The 23,478-nt window shown below is 37.2% G+C and overlaps 2 protein-coding genes across 9 annotated transcripts in view; one reads left to right on the forward strand and one right to left on the reverse strand.

The window, feature by feature from the left end:
* The first annotated feature begins 2,697 nt into the window (after window positions 1–2,697).
* LOC126868079 (nuclear hormone receptor FTZ-F1 beta) overlaps window positions 2,698–23,478 on the forward strand; it is a 33,563-nt gene continuing 12,782 nt past the window's right edge. Inside the window, exons 1-4 of one of the 8 annotated variants that reach the window (XR_007690524.1) lie at window positions 2,698–4,514; window positions 20,128–20,715; window positions 21,824–22,257; window positions 22,817–23,158. Coding sequence is in view for 7 of the 8 variants with exons in the window: in XM_050623268.1 (XP_050479225.1) it covers window positions 20,373–20,715; window positions 21,824–22,257; window positions 22,817–23,158 (1,119 nt within the window). In the remaining variant the exon portion in view is untranslated. Of the gene's footprint in view, window positions 4,515–4,544; window positions 7,229–8,964; window positions 9,185–20,113; window positions 20,716–21,823; window positions 22,258–22,816; window positions 23,159–23,478 lie in introns of those variants that run through there. The other 7 variants (XM_050623268.1, XM_050623266.1, XM_050623267.1 and 4 more) reach the window with 7 other exon arrangements.
* On the reverse strand, window positions 11,802–12,758 carry LOC126868118 (keratin-associated protein 9-1-like). Its single transcript, XM_050623337.1, has one exon. The coding sequence runs from the start codon at window positions 12,756–12,758 to the stop codon at window positions 11,802–11,804; it is 957 nt and encodes a 318-aa protein (XP_050479294.1).

Here is a 23,478-nt window from a genome sequence, read left to right on the forward strand (position 1 = left end):
TTACTCGTATTTCTCTGTCGCTAACGTAATACGTGAGAGTCAGAGGAGGACGAAGTAAGGCCGAGCCCTTATATACGTAGTATTATATGTACACGTACATTGTATCGTGTTTAACGCGTTTTAACACAGTTAAAATTCATTTCCTCGGAGACGTATCTTAACATCCTCTCTTTTTTTTTTTTTTTTTTTTTTTTGTTTATGACACTCTTCTTTTTCATCCTTGTGACGTAATTGGATTTGATTATAGAGCAATTTTAATGTTTTAATGTTTAATCTTTTAGTGTTTCGAATGTTTTCAAATGTAATATTCCAATATAGATATAGATATATACACGCACAATTAACAGTGCTTGGTTACGCATCGCACCGATCCGTGGAAAGGACCTGGTTTTATTATTATTGCCGCGTTACAAGTGGTACTCGTATTGCTGAGCGCGATGCCGGGCGCATCGTAAAACTGCTACAGGCCTCGAGGAATCTTTCTCGGACCGTACTCCAGCGGAGGGAGTTTCTTCGACAGCGAGGACAGTCTTCGTCTACCCTCGCTAACGGACGATCATCGCTCGGAAGCAGTTGATCGTTGCTATCAAACACGCGTTCTAGTCACGGAAAGCTGTCTGTAATCATCTTATCGTATACGCCTATTTTCTACCTTTCGTCTACAGCGCTTCTAAACTTGCTAACTGGACGCCTGTTTCTGACAGTGTGCGCGGAATCTTGTCGCAACGGAAAACGTCCTTTTGCTCCAGTCTGTCTCGTATCGACCACCGACCACCGACCACCGACCACCGACCAGCTGACGCCGATACATCACAACGCATATTGAAAATTTATTCAAATCCACGCACTCGCGCATTTAATCGTCCATCTCCGCTTAAAAAATGTACAGGTGAATTTTTTTACATTTGCTCAGACGATTAACTCCTTCAAAAAACTATATTACATTGTATTCTGTATCGTTAGTTTTTTCCATATACGTATAAATAATCTTCTTCGCGAAAACCACTGAAAATAATCTGAAAATGTTATTCTCACGAAACTTTTCTCTTAGTAAATTCGTCGATGAATTTGTCCAATCTTTCCGTTCTCTCCGATCTCAATGTATTTCTTTCATATGCTGTAAAACTCGACATTTTTCTATTACAATCAATTTTCTATTTTCTATTGTGTCTATTACGATCAGTTGAATATTCGCATGTAAGAAAATGTTCTCTTCGATAATTTTATTTTTTCGATTTAGCACCAGTTTCTTCTCGATTCTCGTATTTTTATAAAATGATTTCTAATCGTCAATTTCACCGATTGCACAGCGATTGTTTACATAAATAAAACCAACAAAATTGTACATATACGAAAAGATACGTAGTTCAAGGTAAATGTTGAACTTTCATCTATACATATTTTATAAAGAATTGCTGAAAGTCTGAAATATCCGCTCTCGTAAATCTATCAAATTTCAAATACTCTTCAAATACTTTCGCAACCCTGCCTAGATTAATTTATTTCCTTTTTCTCTTTCCTAATATTTATACACCTTTCGTGCTTCGGTTATAATCGCTTAAAGGAAAACGATCGGTTCGATATGATCGTGACGAGTGGAAAGGGCTGGCTCACGTTTCCTGAAACGCGTTTAAACGAGTTCAAATCAAACGCATTCCGCGACTTTTTTGCCACACCGCACCGTCGAGAATTATAGATGCCAATCGCTGTCAAGCGGAGCTAAAGGAAAATGCTTTGGCGACCCCGGTCAGTCTCGAGCGTTGAACTATGATCATTTACGTTTACCTGACTTATATGCCACTATCAGCCGAGTCTTATAATAATAATTGTCCGCGTTCTTTCCTCTAATTTATCTGACATTAACGTACAAAGACTAAAATCCCGTCTTATTTTCCAGATTCGTGACGACATTCAACGGGTTTTCGGAAAATAGACGAAAAGAATTTTAACGAAAACCATTAATTATAATAGCGATTGCACAATTTCACAGAAGAAATATTAGTTTCTATCGATGTAATTCTATCGATACACTTTAATTTAACGAACTTTCATGTCAAACATTAGATTCGATTTAATCGTTCAAGTCGAACCGTAATTAATAACACTAAATATAATCCAGCTAATGGTTTATTCGCGCCAGTGGCAAAACAATCATTTTCTCTAATTAAAACACCTTGTTTCTCTACAAAATCCCATACAATCATTTCTGTACAATTTATTTAATATTGCGCCGCAATCTACTTGTCGAATGGAATCTAATTCATTTCAATTGTTATGAAATTTTTTTATTACTTTCTATACTTCGAGCTTGTCAAGTTTTACTGATTTACTTTAAATTAATAACTAGCGATATTACTAACAATTTAATTAAATTAATAACGCTAGAATCATTTTTTTGCAATCGGTAAAATAAGTTTTCCCCGACACTTGATTAACGCCGAATTCAATATCGTAATCGAACTCTAATATAATACTGTAATATCAGCGAAATTCGTTTTAACCTCGTTGTTCACTATTCACAGACTATTTTGATATTTTTTCATATTTTCTAATTATTTCCTATATCTCTATACCAAATAATAATGAGCGAAGAACAAGTACATTAAATTAACGAAATATTTCATAAATGCTAATTGACGTAATGAAATATACGTAATAAAACAATACGATATAGCATATATATAATAATAATAATAATAATAATAATAATAATAATAATAATAATAATAATAATGACAACAACAACAACAACAACAATAATGATAATAATAGTAGTAGTAGTAATAATAATAATAATAATAATAATAATGGACGAATAAGTAAAATAAAATGTTCGAATCTCGTAACTAAAATACCTATGAAAAACGTTGTGCACGAAATAAAATCGATCGATTTCGTTGATCAATCAGTCTGTGAATAAAATTTTAATTAATTGTAAAAAATCATGAAATACAACGGTAATTACTAGACTGCGGATTTTTATGAGTTTATAGAAAGTTTGAGAGTGCAGCATTTGAGAAGATAAAATACAAATAATATAAAAAAATATGTAAAACGTGCAGGGTGCGGTGCTTTCTACAATACTTGGTAGGCACAAAACAATTTTCTATCGAGGTTCTACCTTTTTTAATTATGTTCTCAAAAATGATAGACTGCATACTTGGTTGATTGCAAATCTACACTTATACCTTCCATATTCTTGCAAAGATCGACTTGTGTTTCTCTAACTTGTTCTATTCCACTAAAATCACAGGATAAACGATAACAAACCGGGTACACGTAATACTCTATTAGAAAATAAACAATGTGTTCGATCTACTAGCGAGATTTCGGTTAGATCAAGTTGCGCGTCCGCCATATTGAAATCCTGCTTCCGTGTAACGTTTCGGTTGTTTTGCACGTTCCTCGATTAAAATTACCCCAAAAATCGACTCTAAAGATTATCTCGCTATAACCTATCTAATAAATAATACGACTGTTTAGTAAGATATTCGGAGAGGTAAAATAAAAGGTATCGATTTACCAGTTACAATTAAATAGGTTATTCGTCGTATAAATCTGTACTAACATTGATAATCTAAAACGTTTTACAATCATTCTTTAAGTTGCTTCGATTATCGATGGATCAAAGTATTCTAAAAAAAGAACATCCTAAATAAGATAAGGTTTTCTTAACATTTATATAATTAATCTGTAATTTTTCCTTCGTTACTTAACAATTAAATTCTATTATAACAATAGAAGTCAAGTTCAAGCGTTTAACATGTTTCTCCAACTAGTCTTTACGATTGTACCACTGATTATAATAAAAAAAGTTACGTTTAAACATATTTATGCTCAATGATTATTACGAGCTGTTACGTTTTATCTTATACCTTATCAGTCCACTTTAACGAACGTACCTGTAGATACACTCGATGAAACGCCGAATGGAGCAATTTCTGAAATTTCTTTTCTTTCGTGTCCATTTCTCGAGTATCGTTTCAAATCAATTTCGTGTAGAATCGCTCGCTATATGCGTTATGTACATTGATGCACACGTCCATCTGGTGGCAATGCACTGTACTACCGGCTGCTGGCTCGGAGCACCAGCGTAGAAAGAGAAAAAGAGAGAAAGAGAGACACAGGTACGAGACGAGCTTGTGGTGTGAGGTAGCCACCAGTCAACAGCGGAGACGGAGACGGAGAGTCCGAGGTAGCCCGTGCCTGTAGCTGCCCGTGGCTCGTTGTAACGTGACGCGAAGGTGTGCCAAGCTCTTTCGCTTGCCTGTTACTTCGTCCGAAGACGCCCGATCGTACGTCTACCATAGTGTCGCGTATCGAAAGTGTCGGTAGTAGTGTTGTGATCTATTGGCCTGTCTGTCCTCGTGTGCTAGCCGAAAAAACTATACCAGCCGAGCCGTACATCATCGCGGAAAACTGTCAAGAGTGTTGTGTGATCTCAGACGCTGGCTTCAAACGCGAACGCTTACGGGCAATCTTCATCGCGATCGTCGGGTTGCACGAAACATAAGGTAAGGAAGCCAGATACGCGGAAGTGTATCGGAAGTGAAGGTAAAGTCGAAAATTACTTCGGTCGGTTACTCGAACGTTGCGCGTACAGAGGTTATGTTTCCCGATGACCCCTCGACTCCCGCCTCCTTCTCCTCGTTATCCCCTTTCCTTTCGTCGGTCTCTTCTTCTCTCCTCTTTTACTCTACCCTTCTTCCACGTCTCGCCCTTCATTTCGCATTTCGCCTTATTTTTTCCCTGACAAACGTGTTCTTTCGCCGATTTAAAATCGCTTTAAGGGCATCACCGCAATTTTGGTAGGACGATATCCTAGCGACGCAGTGAATTTCGATCGCAGATCGATCGATTACCGATTTCGCGCATTCTCTCTCTCTCTCTCTCTCTCTCTCTCTCTCTCTCTCTATCTATCTATCTATCTATCTATCTATCTATCTATCTATCTATCTATCTATCTATCTATCTATCTATCTGTCTTTCTATCTATCTATCTATCTATCTATCTATCTATTTATCTATCTATCTATCTATCCATCCATCCATCCATCCATCCATCTATCTATCTATGTATCTACCTACCTATCTATCTGTCTGCCTATCTCTAACTATCTATCTCTCTCCGTCTCTCCCTTTTGTCTCTTCACGTCCTTTTCCTCTTTCTCTTTCTCGACCGCGAATGCACTCGCGAATGCACTCGACACGCACGCTCTCACACACCGACGTGTTCCGTTTCTTTCCTGCGAGACTGTGTCGTAGCCTTTCTCGTGGTAACGAGTTTCGTAACTTCCCTCGATACAAAAGTCACGAACTATCAGCTGTCAGCCTCCGTGTTTGTACCACCTGTCCTAGAGTCGATTATCCGCCTCTCCTTCCCTTTTATACTTTATACATCACAATTCTATCCCTTTTTACTCCGCTCTGTATATTAATCCATGGGACGGAATTGTTGACACAAAATTTTCATGATTCCGCGACTTTCGTCCGCGACAGAAGAACGAGAACGTGATATAGCCGCGTGTCTACGAACGGGGCGAAGTAATCGGAGCAGCAAGAGAGGCTAACCGAGTTGAACAGTCATGATATTTCGGCGCGCAGGCTTTCTGGCATGACGGCGTGACCGGCCTTGAGCCCCTCTGCGCTCCCCTCTTGCACTCTGCGCCTCTATCCCCACCTCCCCGGGGTAATACACGATGCACAGTGCGGATCAGTGCTCCTTAACGCGAGATTCTTGTGGCTGAAGGTTTTCTTCTATCGCGCGCGCGCGCGCACGCTGACTTCTTTCTCTCGTAACGCGCTGTATATGGACGTTTCGTGTTCTAAGTGAATCCGTTAAGCCAAGAAGACGAGTTATCGAGCTCCAGTTCGACCTCTAACTCGTCTACGAAACTACTATGTTGACTCGTCGACGCTCGACACCTTTATGTGTTTAAAGATCGATATGGAAATTGGAATTCACCAACTCATGATGCAATTTGGTGACTTCTGTATGTGAAACGGAGCTATCGAATTCCAGCCCGTGCTTGTCTACGCATCCACTTTGTTATTATGTCGTTATCGATATTTAACGTCTTTATGCGTTTAAACAACTACAGAAAAATTCGAATTTCGAACGTTGGAAAAATTCGAACGTTGGAGATTCTTGTATGTGGAAAGAAGGATCGTCGTGGAATAAGTAACGAATAAAATTGTGCAGAGATCATTTAATTTAAATCATTTTCATTTAAATTTTTGGTTGTAGTAATGCAGAGAAAAAAAAGTAAATATTGTTTTAATATAGTTTAATATAAATATAATAATTTAAATTATTTGTAGAGTGCTAGCAATATTTTTAGTAGTTTTAGTTTTATCTATTTGTGGAACGCTTTTATTAGTACTAGTATGTCGTGTTTCGTTTTTCTTTTAATAAGGATATCACTTTTCACGTGTATGAAATCTTATGTGAGTCGGTTTAATCGCTCCGTGTGAGGTGATAAATGCATTCTCATCGAAATGTTATCCTAACGTTATCAAATCGAAGGTCGAACGCGAAATCTAGCGCGTAGTCGAGTTATCTTCGATCAAGGAACTTGAAACGAAAGTCTGACATTCTATGATCGTATTGGATTTTAATTAATGTTCGCTAATGGAATTTCTGTATTTATTACCAAATCGTATTTTGATATACCAGAATTATGAAAACTATATAGAACGATGCAAGAATTACACTGTTACGTAGACTAAAAATTATGTAAGAATAATTAGCTGTCCTGTTTAGGTTATACGATTCTTTCATCTCAATATCGATCTTTTTTACTTTCCTCCGACCTAAACTATAGTACTTCTCATTCCCCCCTTCCACGATGAAGTTTTTATAATGGGAAGTTACTCGAATTAATAAAACACTCCATTTACAAGAATTATTTCGAAAATGTAAACTATCGTTGAATCGAATCGATTTAATATATAGCGTATAGCGTACAATAATCTTGTTATGCCAGAGTTTATAGTTTCTTGCTAGTTCATATATATATTTATTTATTTATTTATTTGAGCTCGTGACAAGAGAGTATAGGCAATTAGAGGGATCAGTAATAGCATATATAGATATTTAGTATAGGAGAGATAAAGAACGAAGGAGTAAAAATAGGGCTGTAGACTGATGAAGAAATTGGAAAAGAAGAAGAAGGACAGTGCGAAGATAAAGTGCGTAGCTAATTAACTAGGTAAATTAGATGAAAAGGTAAAGATTTGTGCAATAAATAATAGATAGACGTATACACATAATGGTTAGTAGTTGGATAACGTTCGAATACGTTAGATCGAATAGACAATAGCAAAATAATAAAATAGCAAAATAGCAAAATAGCAAAATAGCAAAATAAATGTAATAGCAAGATAAGGGTAAAATAAGGTTGTGCATTAATATAAGCAGTAAAGAAAATAATTAGAAAACGAGTTCATCTTACGACATATGGTGTACAATCAAAGTTATACAACTTTCTTAAACAATTTAATAATGCTTTCTGTTCTACAAGATGTATGTTGCTAATAATTCTTTACTGAAATTGTATTGTATCGTATCTTATCGTATCGTATCGTATCGTATCGTATCGTATCGTATCGTATCGTATCGTATCGTATCGTATCGTATCGTATCGTATCGTATCGTATCGTATCGTATCGTATCGTATTGTATCGTATTTCCTTATTACATCGAGGCTTGCGCATATTACAATCAATCATTTTTGAGTATGTACACGAGCACGCTGGATGTATTTTGTTTTTGCTTTAATTTATTCCTTGAAGTTAAATCAATCTTCGATATATTATAAATTAAGAAGAATTCGTACAGTAAATTCATTCTTCTTATATTCTTTATCGAAATAATGAACTAAATTGAGAAAGACAAAGGAAAAAGGTTGAGAGAATAGGGAGAAGAAGTAGAAGAACACAAGAAAATCACTGACTCGAGGCTGGCTGTTACAGAAAAAAGGAAACGGGATCGAATGAATGGGGCGTTAGCCTATAGCGGTATACGTGAGAATAGCGAACACAATCAGTAATGACGTTATTGATACAAATTTTAGCACCGACATACTTTCTTCTATATCTATCATGTGGCTTGTCATTTTTGAAAAATAATACAAGGTCGTTAACCTGAGTAAAGCGTTGCGAAGATTTCAATTATATGTCGCCGTTTGTTAAAAAGTTATTGTCACATTGAAAAATTTATATTACAATTATTTGATATTTCGATACAGTAGGATCAATATACATATATACATATATACATTGATTATTATAATTGAATATAATAATATTATACTTTATCATATATATGATAACAGTGATGCAAATCGAATTTTAAGTTAATCAAGAATCAGCTTGTATTTCAATGTAAATAATGTGCGAAAAATGATGTACTTTCGTTTAAACATTTTTTAAATAATAAGTTTTTAACGAACGGCGACACTCGAACGAAAGCTTTGTAACACTGCTCGGGTTGATGACCTTGACGACATGTCAAAGAATCATGGACATGTTTTGCGAACATTTACCAATAATAATGATAAAAATTCGCTGCATTTATTTATATATCTATTATATATTTATATCTACCTACGGTAGATAATTGCTTTACTAAGATTACAGGAATTACGGTTGTTTACGTACTACTGCCCATTTCGGAATTAGCCACGTTCGAGCATAGAATCATTGACAAATTTTCAAAGCCGATTTTCTCGAGAACGAAGCGTCAGATAAGAAAACTTGTATTCTATATGTCCTTCTTATTTCTGCATAAAGAATCGCCTCGTGTTATTATCAATTATTATTAATCACGTTATTCGGCCGAATCCTCTATCGTATATACATATATGTATGTATTTACATGTGACATGTGAAAATAAGAAAAATGTTAAAAATTTAAAATAAGAAAAATAAATTAGTCGTGGAATTTGTATTAATCGTATCGTTTGCATTTTCAATTGTTCAGATTAAATGTAAAATCATATAGGAAATCCAATAATAAAGTCTATAAGTTGTCAAATGTTGCTCATCCACGATGTTTCACGCTGCGTATCTGAAATTTCATGGAAACGCGTATTGCTATCAGACATTCCGATTTTGCAATCGCCTCTTCCAAAGCCTGCAAATCACTTTCGAGGTCATCTCGCGGATTTACAATGAACGAACGGTACGTATTTCCTAACCTAGAAAAATATTCTGTAAACACTCGGTCGATTAAAATTTCTTCCTTCGAAACTTCAAATTCTGGATACTAGATAGATGGGAAAAAAATAAAAATGTAATGGCAACTATTACGCGATACATGCGGTAGAGATAGCCTAGCCTCGTTGTATGTATCTCGTGTTAACGTAACCTTTAAGCACCGACTTGAGAATATGGCAACGCAAGATAAAAGTAGCGTTACCGTTGGAAACATTACGAAAGTCATTTTCATTAAGAAGTTTCATACGATTCTTGTATCTACCTCTATATCTTAAAGTTTTAAGGTAACGAGTAGTTTCTCCGTTAATAGAATAGAAAATACAAGATACAGGTAAAATCTATCGACAGTGGCGGCGACGGGTCTGTCCACGACAGTGGTAATCGCAACTCGAGATTGCGCAAGTTCCTTCTCGATCTTATCACGACCGCAAAGTATATACTGTACATGTGTATACATTACACGTGCAATACGTATACGTATACGAATACGCGTACGCATACACGGACTGTCATGACTATATCTACAAATACATATGATCTACATACGTATGCGCGTATGTATGCACGTACAAGTAAACGAACGAACTAAGTAAATGCTATAAAGACTGTGTTAAAGAGAAATTGGCATTAACAGAAAATGTTTTTTAAAATTATAACGTAACGTAGGATTGGATAAAATTTGGTAGGTATTTTCGGCGAGTATCAAAAAGGAGCGAGCAAACATTTTGTTATAAAGAGATTAAATGTTAAAATGTAAAATTAAATGTTGAAATAATTATTAAATGGTAAATGAATGGAATTTCGAAGAAAAATTAAATTGTCAAATATTTATTTTAGATTAAGTCAATGTTTATAAGCCATCATGTACAATTAAGGTTATTAAGAATATGTTAAACTTTTAAAACAACTCGACTCTTATTGCGATACACAGCTTATCCATTATACATTCTAAACGCACCTATCAACGCGCATTTAAATACAACTAATTCGTAAATAATGATTTCTGATATAACTTGTTTGGTTTTAAAAAGCAATAGAAATACAAAGAAAAATAAGAAACAAAGACATCTATATTCGTATTATCCAAATATAAAGAGTCAATATATTGAAATTATTATGGAAAAGTTGATATCTTTTGTTTGGCTGAAAAATAGTCGTTGACAATACCGATATTATATATTATCTAGTCTCTGCGCATGCATGTATACGTTTTAAAGTTAATTATTTGAATAATTTCCTTCTAGTTGGAAATCTAGTTGGAAGAAAAATTTGCAAATGCCGTTACCGTTTGGTCAACGTAATAAAACGTAATAAAACGTAATAAAACGTAATAAAACGTAATAAAACGTAATAAAAATGATTAAAGTTCGTTATTATAATATCGAAATGTACAGGTTGTTTTGCAAAATTTTCTCATTAAAACTGAATATTATTTACATATAGAATATATACATACTATATAATATCGAAACGAATATTTCTTAATTAATGTTGGCCCTGTGTGTTTAAACGGTATTCGATATTTTTGTGAAAACGACGTAATTGCAGATACAGCTAACTTGAACGATGAGAAAGCGTGAAATACTTTAGATTCAAATATATAGCACAGCTGATATTTCAGAGTATTTGTCTTTGTTTATTTTGCGATTTTATCAGAGGTAGAAGGAGACATCCGAATATATGTTTGCCCCGACGCACACAGGGATATGAAAACGGTAACGCGATATGACAATGTCGATATAGAATGCAGTTTATGCAGTGGGAATAGGTATGCGCGCATACGTGCAATGTGCGCATTACGAAGACAAATCCGTGTCGCGCGAATGGCTTTCGTCGGGTATACGTAGTCGCACACGACACGTACATGAAAAGAGAAAAAGAGAAAAATAGAGATAGGGAGAAGGAGCGTGTACTGGAAACTCCCTGGATCCTTGAGACGCGGATAGGCCTAGTGAGACTTATGAATATTGATGAACCTTTCCCGACGTACTTACTGGCCCGACCGCACCTCGATCATTTGTTGCTACTCGACGGCAATCTTCCTCTTTTCTTCCTCCTATTTGTTTTCACAAAGTAAGTTTTTCGAGCATGCCGCGTACTTATTGCTAGCCACGCTTTTTCCTCCGCTCATCTACTTTCTTATCCAATCGACTTACGACGATTGTAAACGTACCGCCCCGTGTATTATAAATATTGCCAACAGAGAAGCGTTAAATACGAACTTGCTTCGGTTGCACACGATGATCGTTAATACGAATCCCTTTGAAATCTGTTCGTTTCCCATTGCCAATTTGCTATTAGCATTTAAATGTTTTTGGTGAAAATAAATTAGCCTGAATGATATTTTAAATTAGTCAACCTAACCCCAAGGGGTTCTGGAGGACAATTCTTCGATCTCATCTATATGACGATGAACGATGCGTTTGGAAATATGCAGGATAATAAATCTGTATTTTTGATTCAGCAGACACGCGACTGTAAATGCAATTAGGCGGTGATGTGGACAAGTCGAGGGGAAAGTAACGCAGAAACGCAACATTCCTTTACGTTCCAGTAGAAACGTAAGATACGCGACGATATAATTAGTTTTTATTTATTTTGGGGTTAGGTTGACAGGACTTGACAGGATTGGACAGGATTGGACAGGATTGGACAGCATTTGACAACATTTGACAGCATTTGCCAACATTTGACAGCATTTGACAACATTTGACAACATTTGACAGGATTTTCCAACATTTGACAGCATTTGACAACATTTGACAGCATTTGACAGCATTTGACAGCATTTGACAACATTTGACAGGATTTGCCAACATTTGACAGCATTTGACAACATTTGACAGCATTTGCCAACATTTGACAGCATTTGACAGCATTTGACAGCATTTGACAGCATTTGACAGCATTTGACAACATTTGACAGGATTTGCCAACATTTGACAGCATTTGACAACATTTGACAACATTTGACAGCATTTGACAGCATTTGACAACATTTGACAGGATTTGCCAACATTTGACAGCATTTGCCAACATTTGACAGCATTTGACAACATTTGACAACATTTGACAGGATTTGCCAACATTTGACAGCATTTAACAACATTTGACAGCATTTGACAGCATTTGACAGCATTTGACAGCATTTGACAGCATTTGACAGCATTTGACAACATTTGACAGGATTTGCCAACATTTGACAGCATTTGCCAACATTTGACAGCATTTGACAACATTTGACAACATTTGACAGGATTTTCCAACATTTGACAGCATTTGACAACATTTGACAGCATTTGACAGCATTTGACAGCATTTGACAGCATTTGACAGCATTTGACAACATTTGACAGGATTTTCCAACATTTGACAGCATTTGACAACATTTGACAACATTTGACAGGATTTGCCAACATTTGACAGCATTTAACAACATTTGACAGCATTTGACAGCATTTGACAGCATTTGACAGCATTCGACAGCATTCGACAGCATTTGACAGCATTTGACAGCATTTGACAGCATCTGACAGCATTTGACAGCATTTGACAGCATTTGACAGCACCTGACAGCATTTGACAGGATTTTACAGGACGCGTGATATAACCTGGAAAAGAAAATTGCGAATCGAAATATTATGATTTACATTTACTTATTTCTATATGAAATAACTTTTTTGTCCAGTTGTAACTCGCGTCTTGCCACACCCTATATATATTTTATATATATATCGGATTTTCCTTTTAAATAAATCATACAACAATAGGGTAGAGGCTGCGAATGTTACGCTATCTGTATATAATGGGAATCATGGGAAGGCGATCTAACTAAGCTATTAGGCGCCGCTACCGATCGTTTTCTATCGGCATCGGCGGTGTGAATTTTTCCGAAGCGCGAAACCAATTGGACGCGATCTCGTTGAGCCAGGCGAAAACAAAATGCGGTACTGTACTTACACGAGACGACGGTAGCTGGCTATTGCAACCGATGCCAAAGCGAACCGGTTTCCCGATGCTGCTGAAAAATGCTTCTCGACCGGCTATAATAATTTTAATTGACACTCAGACCAGACCGCTGAGTATCCTCGATCGGCATGCATGTACATATAACCTCGTATAAAGTGTCGTATCCAGCAAATGAAAAATGGGCATTGTTCGTATTTTTATGTAACCTTGGTCGTCTTATCTAGAACGTTTTTATTTTTTTCCACCGCTTTCGATCGCTCGCCGATCAACTATCGTAGAATATATCGTAATACAAGATCGATCGCGAAAGCAACGTATTTGAAATTCACGTTGATTATAATTTTTCTTAGAATGATCTTTGGCTGTGAAAGATAAATCCTATGGAATATGTTACATTTTGGCTCGATCGTGGATAACAGTTTTATCTTTAGCGCTGTACAACGCCGATAATATATTAATTATAAAAATCTTGATTGTAGCAAGTATTTTGAAATTTGTTTGGTATTTCGATTTCGATTAATCGTCGTTCGTAAGTAAAAGGAGAAATCGGAGAATGCTGAGAATGGGTAAAATAAGAGAAAAGAGGAAAAAGAAGAAACGAGAAAAAGGTATATGCGATTAAGGTTAGAAGGCGCGTTCATAAGCGCGCAGCCATGGAAAATATTCGTGTGAAGTTGTTACGTAGGAACGTATGCGCGTTCAACGAGATATTAAGCGTGTACGTATGTATATGCAGTTGGGCCTACTCGAGCTGACTGGCCCGGGTGAAAGGAAAACCCGCGCCTACCTTGCAAGTGAAACACAGAGAGGGGGCAGAGAGATTCCACGTCGAATCCAGTACTTTTTATACTTACGTGGAACGCGATTGCAAGGAAAGCTTCTATGAAATACCTTAGTATGCTCATTGTGTAACGTACAGTCTTTGTAAACGTGCAATTATCGCACGTTATCGTTCGGTAGAAGCAGCAAGACAATCGATCGTATGAAATTTTTCGACTCGCTCGCATGTTTCTCCTTGCTCGCAGCTTTAGCGTGTACTTTCTAAGTTGAGTAAAAGTGTTTCTTCTATCGTATTTAATTCTTCTATCGTATTCATTATTAAATAATTCGATTGTTAAAACGTCTGCTATAATTTTAAATATAAATGTTAGTTTCTCTCTAAACTATCGACTCAAACATCGACTAGGCTATAAATTTATAAAATGTTGTTTCCTAGCAACCTAGTAAGTCTCTCGGTAACTTTACCATACAATCTGATAAAGTAACTTTAATTTAGATACGCCGATATTTTGTTATTTTGACGTAACAGAAAAATACGTAGGTGAATTAGAAAAAGGATTACATAGGATTACAAAGGATTGCATTGTGCGATACCGTTTGTACCGACATTTGCTTAAAGAAGCGTACGTTTCGAATACGTCAATTCTTTTTACTTTGACATGGCAGAAAAAAATATATGAAAAAAGTTATATGCGTTCTGTGTACGTAATTTTTGTATTAATTTTTTTATTCGTATTTGTATTCATTTTTGTTCACGGGACGAACGCATTCGTTCGTTTTATATAAATTTGAGTTTGACAGTTTGTTTGATTTATGCAGTTCGTAACTCGTTGCGCACGTATATCCTTCTTTGATGTCCGTTTAGAGAGGGAGATATTACGTCGCCGATACGCATTTCCGCGAAACATGGCGTTTTTTTTGGTAATTAAAATTTGTCTCTTGGACCTAACCAATTAATCCGATAGTTTTTAACGATTATAAGAGAATCAATGTTAATAATAAGTTGCATTTGTTGCAAATGTTAATAATAAGTAACGTAGCATTTACGAAAGAAGACGCGTTTCAGTCGCTCGAACGTAAATTAACTTTTGTTCGCGCCAGCGTCGATTAAGAGAAGAGGTACGGGAGGAGGTTGTAACCCTTTTTTCTTTACCTTTTTTTTTAAATTTACCCTTTAAAAAGATACATTTGAGGGAAAACTAAACTAAACATTTTTGTTTATATTTCAAAGACCATTTAAAGAATGTTTCTACGAAGGAGGCCTTTAGTCCGACACTGTCTTTGCGTCATTCTGTAACGATAATCTCTAACGAAAAGTCTGGACGTGGAAGGAACGGTGGATGTGCTCAACGATAACGTCTTACTTGGCCCGCGTATTATCTGCATTGACAAGACTATAACGTAATAGGAAAACAAACGTGGCTCGTCGTACTTGCTTCTTTCATGGTCATTCTGAATCTTAATCGGGGCCTACGGTATATACATATGTACGACCCGCTCGAAATAGAGCCGGCGTCGTGTACTCTTAAGGTCATCGATCCCTCTTCCGCGTCACCTGCCATCCTCGTATCTTTTATCTAGGCATGAACCTAACATCGATCGATAAGCAAATCGAAAATACCGTAATTATGCGATTTCCTAACTTTTCCCAATTTCCACTTTTTATATTTTCAAATTCGATTTTATGGCGAACGAAGCGTTGTATGAAAAGAAATTCTCTTTTGTATTATCGATTTATTCCCTTTTATTATCGTTTCTATTCGTTCATCGCGAATCATATAGACCCCTGTCGATCGTGCTACGATTACATAATCGTGCCGATTAGGGGCAAAATTTTGTTTGCCCTGTAATCGAAAATCGATTCTCGGATATAGAAACACCGATGAATTTTTCAAATTAGCGACAGAAAGTATAGCCAGAAGCTTACTTTTTTTCCAAAGCTTTGTTCTATTACCAAATGGACAAGTGAATCGGCAGAGTTCGAGAAACTAACGTACTTTTTAATACACGTTTATAATTCGCATAAAGAGAACGGAGTAGGTACCTGTGGAATACTGATAATCGATACACTCGATCGATAACGAATCTTTGTATATTTACAACCGTAGATGAAGTATGAACGTCGTAATTACGCTATAGGACGATTCAGCAACGTTATTCGTTCCACTTGAACGTATTAAAGTTACTTTTTTTTACTAAAGCTTTTACTATCGTTTACTTACTATCGTTCAGTTATAAATAACGTTAAATTCAAAATTCAAGGATTTTATGGTATATCGAAGTATATAGTTATATATAAAAATAATAATAACAATTATATAAAAATAATTTTATTTCCTTTTGTTAATTATCATATAGGAAAATTTGCATCGTTTGTATGTCTATACACTGTACACTGTACACTGTACACTGTACACTGTACACTGTACACTGTACACATAAAATACATGTACATATACGGATGGTTTTTGAGGGATGCGTAACTATACGAAACATTTTTCAAGGATCATTTTTCCAGTAGAATGGTAAATTGTGCGATTCTGTGCAACGTAACGATAACTTGTATCAAGGATTTATAAATAATTGCGTACGGAAAATCAATCTGCAAGTGAAATAGTAGTACTGTTAATAATATTATACCGCTTTTACCGTATAAAATATTCGATTAGAACGAGGCGGCTGGCTAAGGACGCGATCATGCCGCTCTCTGAGCGGCGAACGCTGAGCGGCGAACGCTGAGCGGCAAAATTGGCATGTGAAACGGTGGCGTTGACTGTATCGTCGCTCGTTCTGCTGCTTACCGTTTACCTCTCTGTATGATCACGGTGTTGGCGGTTCTGCAGTTGGCATCTTTTTCCGCCAAACGTTCTCGTTTACGGCTTTAGCGACCCAAAATACCCCCGAAAAGACACATCCGAATGAAAAATTGTCCATTCCGTGAGAGAATAATAATTCTTCGTCGCCAAATTAAAACATGTACGCAGATAATCGGACTAAGGTAAAAAAACGACGTGTTTTAACCACTTGACTAATTAACTGCCATTCTTATATCTTGATATATATATATCGATATTTACGAATCGAAACTATACGATATCCGATACCATATCGATAATATGCGTAATACGTATGATATATCTGATAAAATATATACCCGTTCTCGTTGGTTCGTTGCGTTTTATTATACAAAGTCTTCGCTATATTCTTCTATATCGCTATATTCGCTTCGCTAATAAAAGAAAAATTTATATTAGAAGAAAAATATATGAACATTGTATGTAGAGTGTTGGGACAAAGGACAAGTTTCGAAGTCTGCGGATAGAAGCGAAACGGAGAACTTGGAAAATAGGCTGGAAAATAGAGAGAGAGAGAGAGAGAGAGAGAGAGAGTGACAGGAACGAGAACGTTTTCTCAAGTTCTCGATAAAGGTAAAACGTTATGAGACTGCGTTCGTCCAAATATACGAAAAAAAGTGCAATCCTGGTGCATCGTGGTGGATGGCGTGGTTAAAGTAGGGAGAAAAGACCTTGAGTCGCGTCACGTGACCACGAAGCTGCATGGGAGTTGGGTAGGGCGGTTGCAGAGGGCCTTGACCTTACCGTCGGCGTCGCAGCCATAGTTGTAACTACCATCGTCGTGGCCTTTGCGAACATCCGAGAAGAGGCCGATATAGCCGCGTGACGCTTCATTTTCCTACGGTTTAATTCTTCCCGTTCTCCCGCTCGTTGGTTACACCAAAATTTCCACTCTTCCACGATATCCTACCGACTAATAGTTACCGCTGTACGAAGCAATGTCGTCCGTTCGTCGAACAGATGCTTTTAAAAACTTTACGAGTCACAAGTTAGTAGTATGAAAAATATATACAAGATCGTATACTTGAGATTTCAAGTGTATAATCTAACTTTACGTAACGTAACGTAACGTCACGTAACGAAAATAGAATTAAATTTTATACGAACAAAATTATGTATAAAATTGGTAATTTATATAGAAATAAAATGAAATTTTCCCCCGAGTCGCATAGCTTTATGCGAAATTCAACGCGCGAGCGAAAATTAATTAATTAATTAATTAAAAGCATAGAAAATTAGCTAGAAAATTAAATAGAAAAATAGTCGGTCGTAGTATGTTTTACAATGTTTCTTGTCGCTTTCTCGCTTTCTCGCTTCATTTAGCGAATAGTTCTTACGGTATATGATGCATATTACGTTACGAAGGAAAGAAAAGACTTGTATCATGAGTATTTCTGGAATATGTTCAAGGACTGAACGGTAATTGCAAAAGAAATAAGGTAATACGAAATTTATCGGTAATATGAAATTTAGCATATACGCGTAGTTAGGAAAATTATTTTCTTTTTATCGTACGATTCGGTCCGTCCTATCCGCCACAGTCCGAAAACTATATTTTCTGAAACTGTATTTAAAGATAATATCTTCCGTAGAAAATGACAAAACCGAAACAACGTTTTTTCTCCTTTCGTATCTGATTAATAAATAATCTCGTATAAAGATATATTATACGTTTTTGTGTGTGTGTGCGTGTGTGTGCGTGTGTGTTTGAACGATATCGCAAATTTCTTCGCATCTTGGATAAATATTTGGTCACTGTGATTTACAATACTCGATTTACAAAGTAACCATGGTAGTTTTTAGTAGGTATTAAGATTAAGCGATTTGGAACGAATTAACGACGAATCGCGAATAAACGAATTAACGCGATAGCGTTTTTCACGAGAAATCAGCGTATTAAAAGAAAGACGTAGCAACGTGTTGCCTGGACATACGTAATTAACGGTATTGACGCATCCAGAGTATCACGCGCATCCACGTTCTGTAACGGACAAAGAACGGAATTTCGTATAATAATTTTTGTTTTCCCTTGCTCGGTGCATTATATCGTGTTGCATGATCGCCGAGTTACAAACAAAAGATACGAGTACGAAGCGCGTTTATGTTTCCGCGCGAAGGTCGATCGGTGGTTCTGCGGGACCGGAAGTGGACCGGCCTTGCGGGACGGCCGTCGGTGCACGGTGCACACTAGCGGAACTTGGATGTGTGCGATCGCTTCTCAGACGCGCTCTGTAAACGTTCTTCGTACACTCGAATGCACTTTCTTAGGACGCGACGTCTCGCTATGAAACTTGATATCATCTTGATAAGAATTACTCTTTTTCCTACCGAACGTTACTCTTTCTTCACACTTGAAAAAACTTTATACTCGTAATCACGTAATAATTCATTGTTTCTCGACGTCTTCGTAAAAATACCGTCTTCGTATCTTTTCTAGAATTTGACTCTTGCTTCTAATATCGTGCATTCCCGTAATAATTTTCTACTTTTCATTCCTGTTAAGTTAAACCTAATGTTTCTATCACGCCTTTTTAAATGCTTACTTTATTTACTCTTTACTTTACCACTTTACTTTTACTTTACCGTAGAGGATATCAGGGATATTCTCTTACTGAATATTTATTTACTTTGAATTCTTGTTCAATTTACACGGCATTTTGCTTGTCTATATTAAATCTAATATTATAAATAAATATAATATAAATAACAATATATCTTGCATTAGTTTTATTAAATGTACTATATGGAAGAATAAGTCATTTTTTCATGACATAAATATGTTTTGTTGCTTTTCTTACTTACTTTCGCGGACCAACGTTCAAATGTTTGGATCGAAGTACAAAAATATTATTATTTACGATATTTTTGATATTAATAACCGCATAGTTTTTCGAAAATGATATCCCGTTGCTAAATCAGCCGCACTTTCACTCTCCTTTAAGAAGACTTTCTTCTTCCGTGAACGTTGGAATTTTCAATTGCAAAACGATAAAACGGTAAAACGGTAAAACGGTAAAACGGTAAAACGGTTCTGATTATTCGCGAAATTAAGCAAGTTCGAGTTCTACGTTTGCTAAATTTGTAATATTTCCTAAAAAATTCTCGATTTTCTCGAGTAACGGGATGTTAACGGAATGAAGAAAATTTGTTTCTATGGGAATCAGCTGGTAGTCGGTACTAGGGTATTTAGGCGAGATGTTGTGTCATGTCCTGTATACGATAGAAAGACACATAGGTACCGCACAATCGATATTCTCACTTTATATATCGTAATTTGATAATCGTTGAAGTTTTCTGTTGGCAGGCACGCAGGCACGCAGGCACGCAGGCACGCAGGCACGCAGGCACCGGTCGTTCTTCGATGTGCGAACGCACGCTAACGTGATTAATAGACGCCGAGTGAGAGAAAATAGAAATTATCTGGAAGTAGCAGCAGAGGCTGGTTGCTCGAGAAGGCAGAAAAGTTGTTCCCAGAATGCCGCAGAATTTCACGACTGTCCAAAGACTGCGAGTCACGTCACGAGCGTGTGACGAATTAACTAGCTGAGGATGTCGGAGCAAAACGGGCCCGGCGAGGGCCCTGGACCGGGCCCAGGGCCGGGTCCTGGTTGGTGGCCAACCTCACAGTCCTGGAAGACAAACTCCTGCACCGCTGCCTCCTCGTCCACTTGTTCAACCGTTCCAGACAACTCCGCCTCCGTCTCTGCCTCTTGCACCACCTCTACGTCCTCCCTGGCGACCACCACATCGGCCACTTCGTCGACCAGCTGCTGTTCCTCCACTCCTGGCGGTGGACCGTCTTGCACGATCACCGCGGCCCGCTCCTCCGAAACGGGAAAGAACGTCTCTGTCACGACGATCAATGTACCCCCTAATCAGGACATGCACGATGGTAATCCTTTACTATAGAATATAGTTTTCTATTAATACTTGAATTTCTTCTAAAACACTTGTCACGTTTGTTGCGCGATCAAAGAGGGTAGTACGGCAGAACGGATCACGCGGTATAACGCGCTATCGCCTAACCAAATTGCAAAATAGCTTGAAAACACTGTATATGCGGTAGCTCGTCGTAGTACTATGTTCGAACAGTTATCATAGAAATATTTCGTATCCGCCAGTTATATAATTAATATTATATTAAGAATATCGGTGTTTAACCTAACAGCATGTACGAATACCACTACGTACGTTTAATTATTTCAATTTCCTGTTATTTAACAGGAAATCCGTTAAACTAATCCTTCTAACTCGTGAAAAAAGTTATTCCATTTTAATCGGAATATTAACGGAAGTAAGCATATATCGTGTTAGGTGGAATAATAATAGTATTCCAAATTATTTCAAAGTATTTCAAATTGTTCGACGAAAAGTAATGGAAAATTAGCGAAGTAGAGACTGTACGAGGCTGGTACAATATCGCCACGGACAATATATAACGAGTACGAAATTGTCACGGAGTTATCTCTACTACTTGCTGAGATAACTGATCCAAGTCGTACATTCGTATTATCTAAGATAGAGATTATCTAAGAATCATCGAAAGAAAAAATATAAAATTTGTACGTTTATTGGAATATCTACTGTATATATATATATATATATATATAGTATCCGCTATACCAGAAAATGCTTAGTAGAACGAGAATCTTGCGATAGGCTGTTGGTATAGTTAGATATCTAAGCTATATAAGCCAGAACTTGGATCTTAATTTCGCCTGTTTTATAGAGAACAGATAGAAAGATCCATCGATCGGCGTATAAGAGAGAAAGAATTTTTGGTCTCTCAGTTGTTGAATGGAAAGTACAGAGACGATGTTTGGGCGAGGATCGTCGTACACCGGATCGGAAATGCCGATATAGAAATAATTTTGCCTAACGAAATTCTTTTCTATCTTGTAGCTTACGCTATAGCCAATGATAGCGGTATTTTTAGCAGGAAATTTATTAGCCGTGATGAAACTGTTAAATCTAACGAAACTGTCTGATGGGATTTTCAGGCAAGGGTATATGCAAGTATCTTGGCGGGCAGAATGGCGTGACGGTATCGGTGGTGTCGAGCTGTGGCTCCATACTGGGATGTGGAAACGCGAACGTTGTGTCTACCACGGGGATAGGCAGTAGCACCGGCACACAGAGTATCGGCATCGGAGTGAACATCCTTGACCAGAGCACGGCGGATGATGACGCGGAGGATAGCGACGTTGAGATAAGCAAAATCGACTTCCGAGGGGTGAATTTGCGTACGAAGAAGAAGCGAGACGTGTCTGGTAGTCAGAGTCAAAGCGGGGAGAAAATCGGCGATGAAGAGGTCGAGGATGGAAACGGTTGTTACGATGGAAGCGACGCGTCTCAGCAACAACCGGAGAGGCCCATGTCGTGGGAGGGAGAACTATCCGATCAAGAAATGTCTTCCAATACGATTACAAATCAAGTACGTGCCCTAAGTAACTAAGCACTCGGTAAAGTTAAACCATTTGAAAACCAGCATATAAGAACAGCCTAATAATCGCTAGACTACAGCTCTTTTTTTTTAAGCGTTTCTTACTACGGTAATACTACTCGTTAGGTAAGGTAAGGTACTCTACTCGTTATAATATTTAGTTCGGAATGATAATAAGAACGATTTACGATGAAATCCAGTTAAATATGTAGGTTAAATAGGTAGGTTAAGGATAGGTTAACGATAGGCTAATGATAGGCTAATGATAGGCCCGAGTGCGTGCCAAGCAGGTTCCAACGTGGTCCAGCTAAATTTCCACTCTCTACGAGTATCCGTTTCGAAAAAAAATCTTTTTTTTTTTTCGAAAAAAAAATACTTTTGGACACGTTCGTATTTATCTATAAATCTAAGGGTATATCTAAGGGTAGAGTACTTTGAGAAGCGTAGAAATACCAGGCTTCCACCTAACTGAGTTTTTCGTCATTTCCCTAAATGAAACGCGTCTTTGGTATGGGCATTTTTATAAACGAAACTATTTATTTTATCATAGGATACACACGAGGACACGTCAATGGAGGGTGTTCAAGTATGTGGCGCGAGTCCCGGGCCAATGGAACAAAAATTTCCCATAAAACCAGAGCCAGATTTTCAGTCCAACCCAGGCTTCACGTTTGGCTCTTTTCACGACACCGGATTACCTCTGAATCACGGCCAGCAAATACAACAACAGCAACAACAGCGCAACATTGAGAATCTTGAACAGACACAACAAAACGATTTGCCTCTTCTCGTAGGAAAATTACTTGGTGGTTACAATAGTTCGACACCGAATCACAGTCCAGTGTTGAATCCTAGACACCATTTAACAAAGCATAGCCACACGAGATCGCAGGTAATACAAACCAGCGTGTTTCTTTAATGTTATCCGTGTATCGATTTTGAAATTCGTCGTTCCAGTGTACATACATCCAGTATGAGCGTATAAACGTTACGTTGGTCGGAACAGCGACCAGATAATATAATTGATAATAGAACGGACAAAGTCAGCTATTTCACTTTCTACTGTCCTATTTCTCGTAAAATAGTGAAATAGCGATTAATTAAGAAAATGCAAATTTATGCAACGCGTAACGCGTTACTTGCCGATTCGCTTGTATCGTTAAGTGGTCGATTATCGTGCAAAAGGAAAAGCTGTTCAATCTGTTTCTTCTT

The sequence above is a fragment of the Bombus huntii genome, chromosome 7 (assembly GCF_024542735.1).
Source record: "Bombus huntii isolate Logan2020A chromosome 7, iyBomHunt1.1, whole genome shotgun sequence".
Classification (NCBI taxonomy): domain Eukaryota; kingdom Metazoa; phylum Arthropoda; class Insecta; order Hymenoptera; family Apidae; genus Bombus; species Bombus huntii.

Bases quoted from the DNA above. Each gene is read 5' to 3' on its own strand.
- LOC126868118 (XM_050623337.1), bottom strand. From the start codon at position 12,758: ATGCTGTCAGATGCTGTCAAATGCTGTCAAATGCTGTCAAATGCTGTC.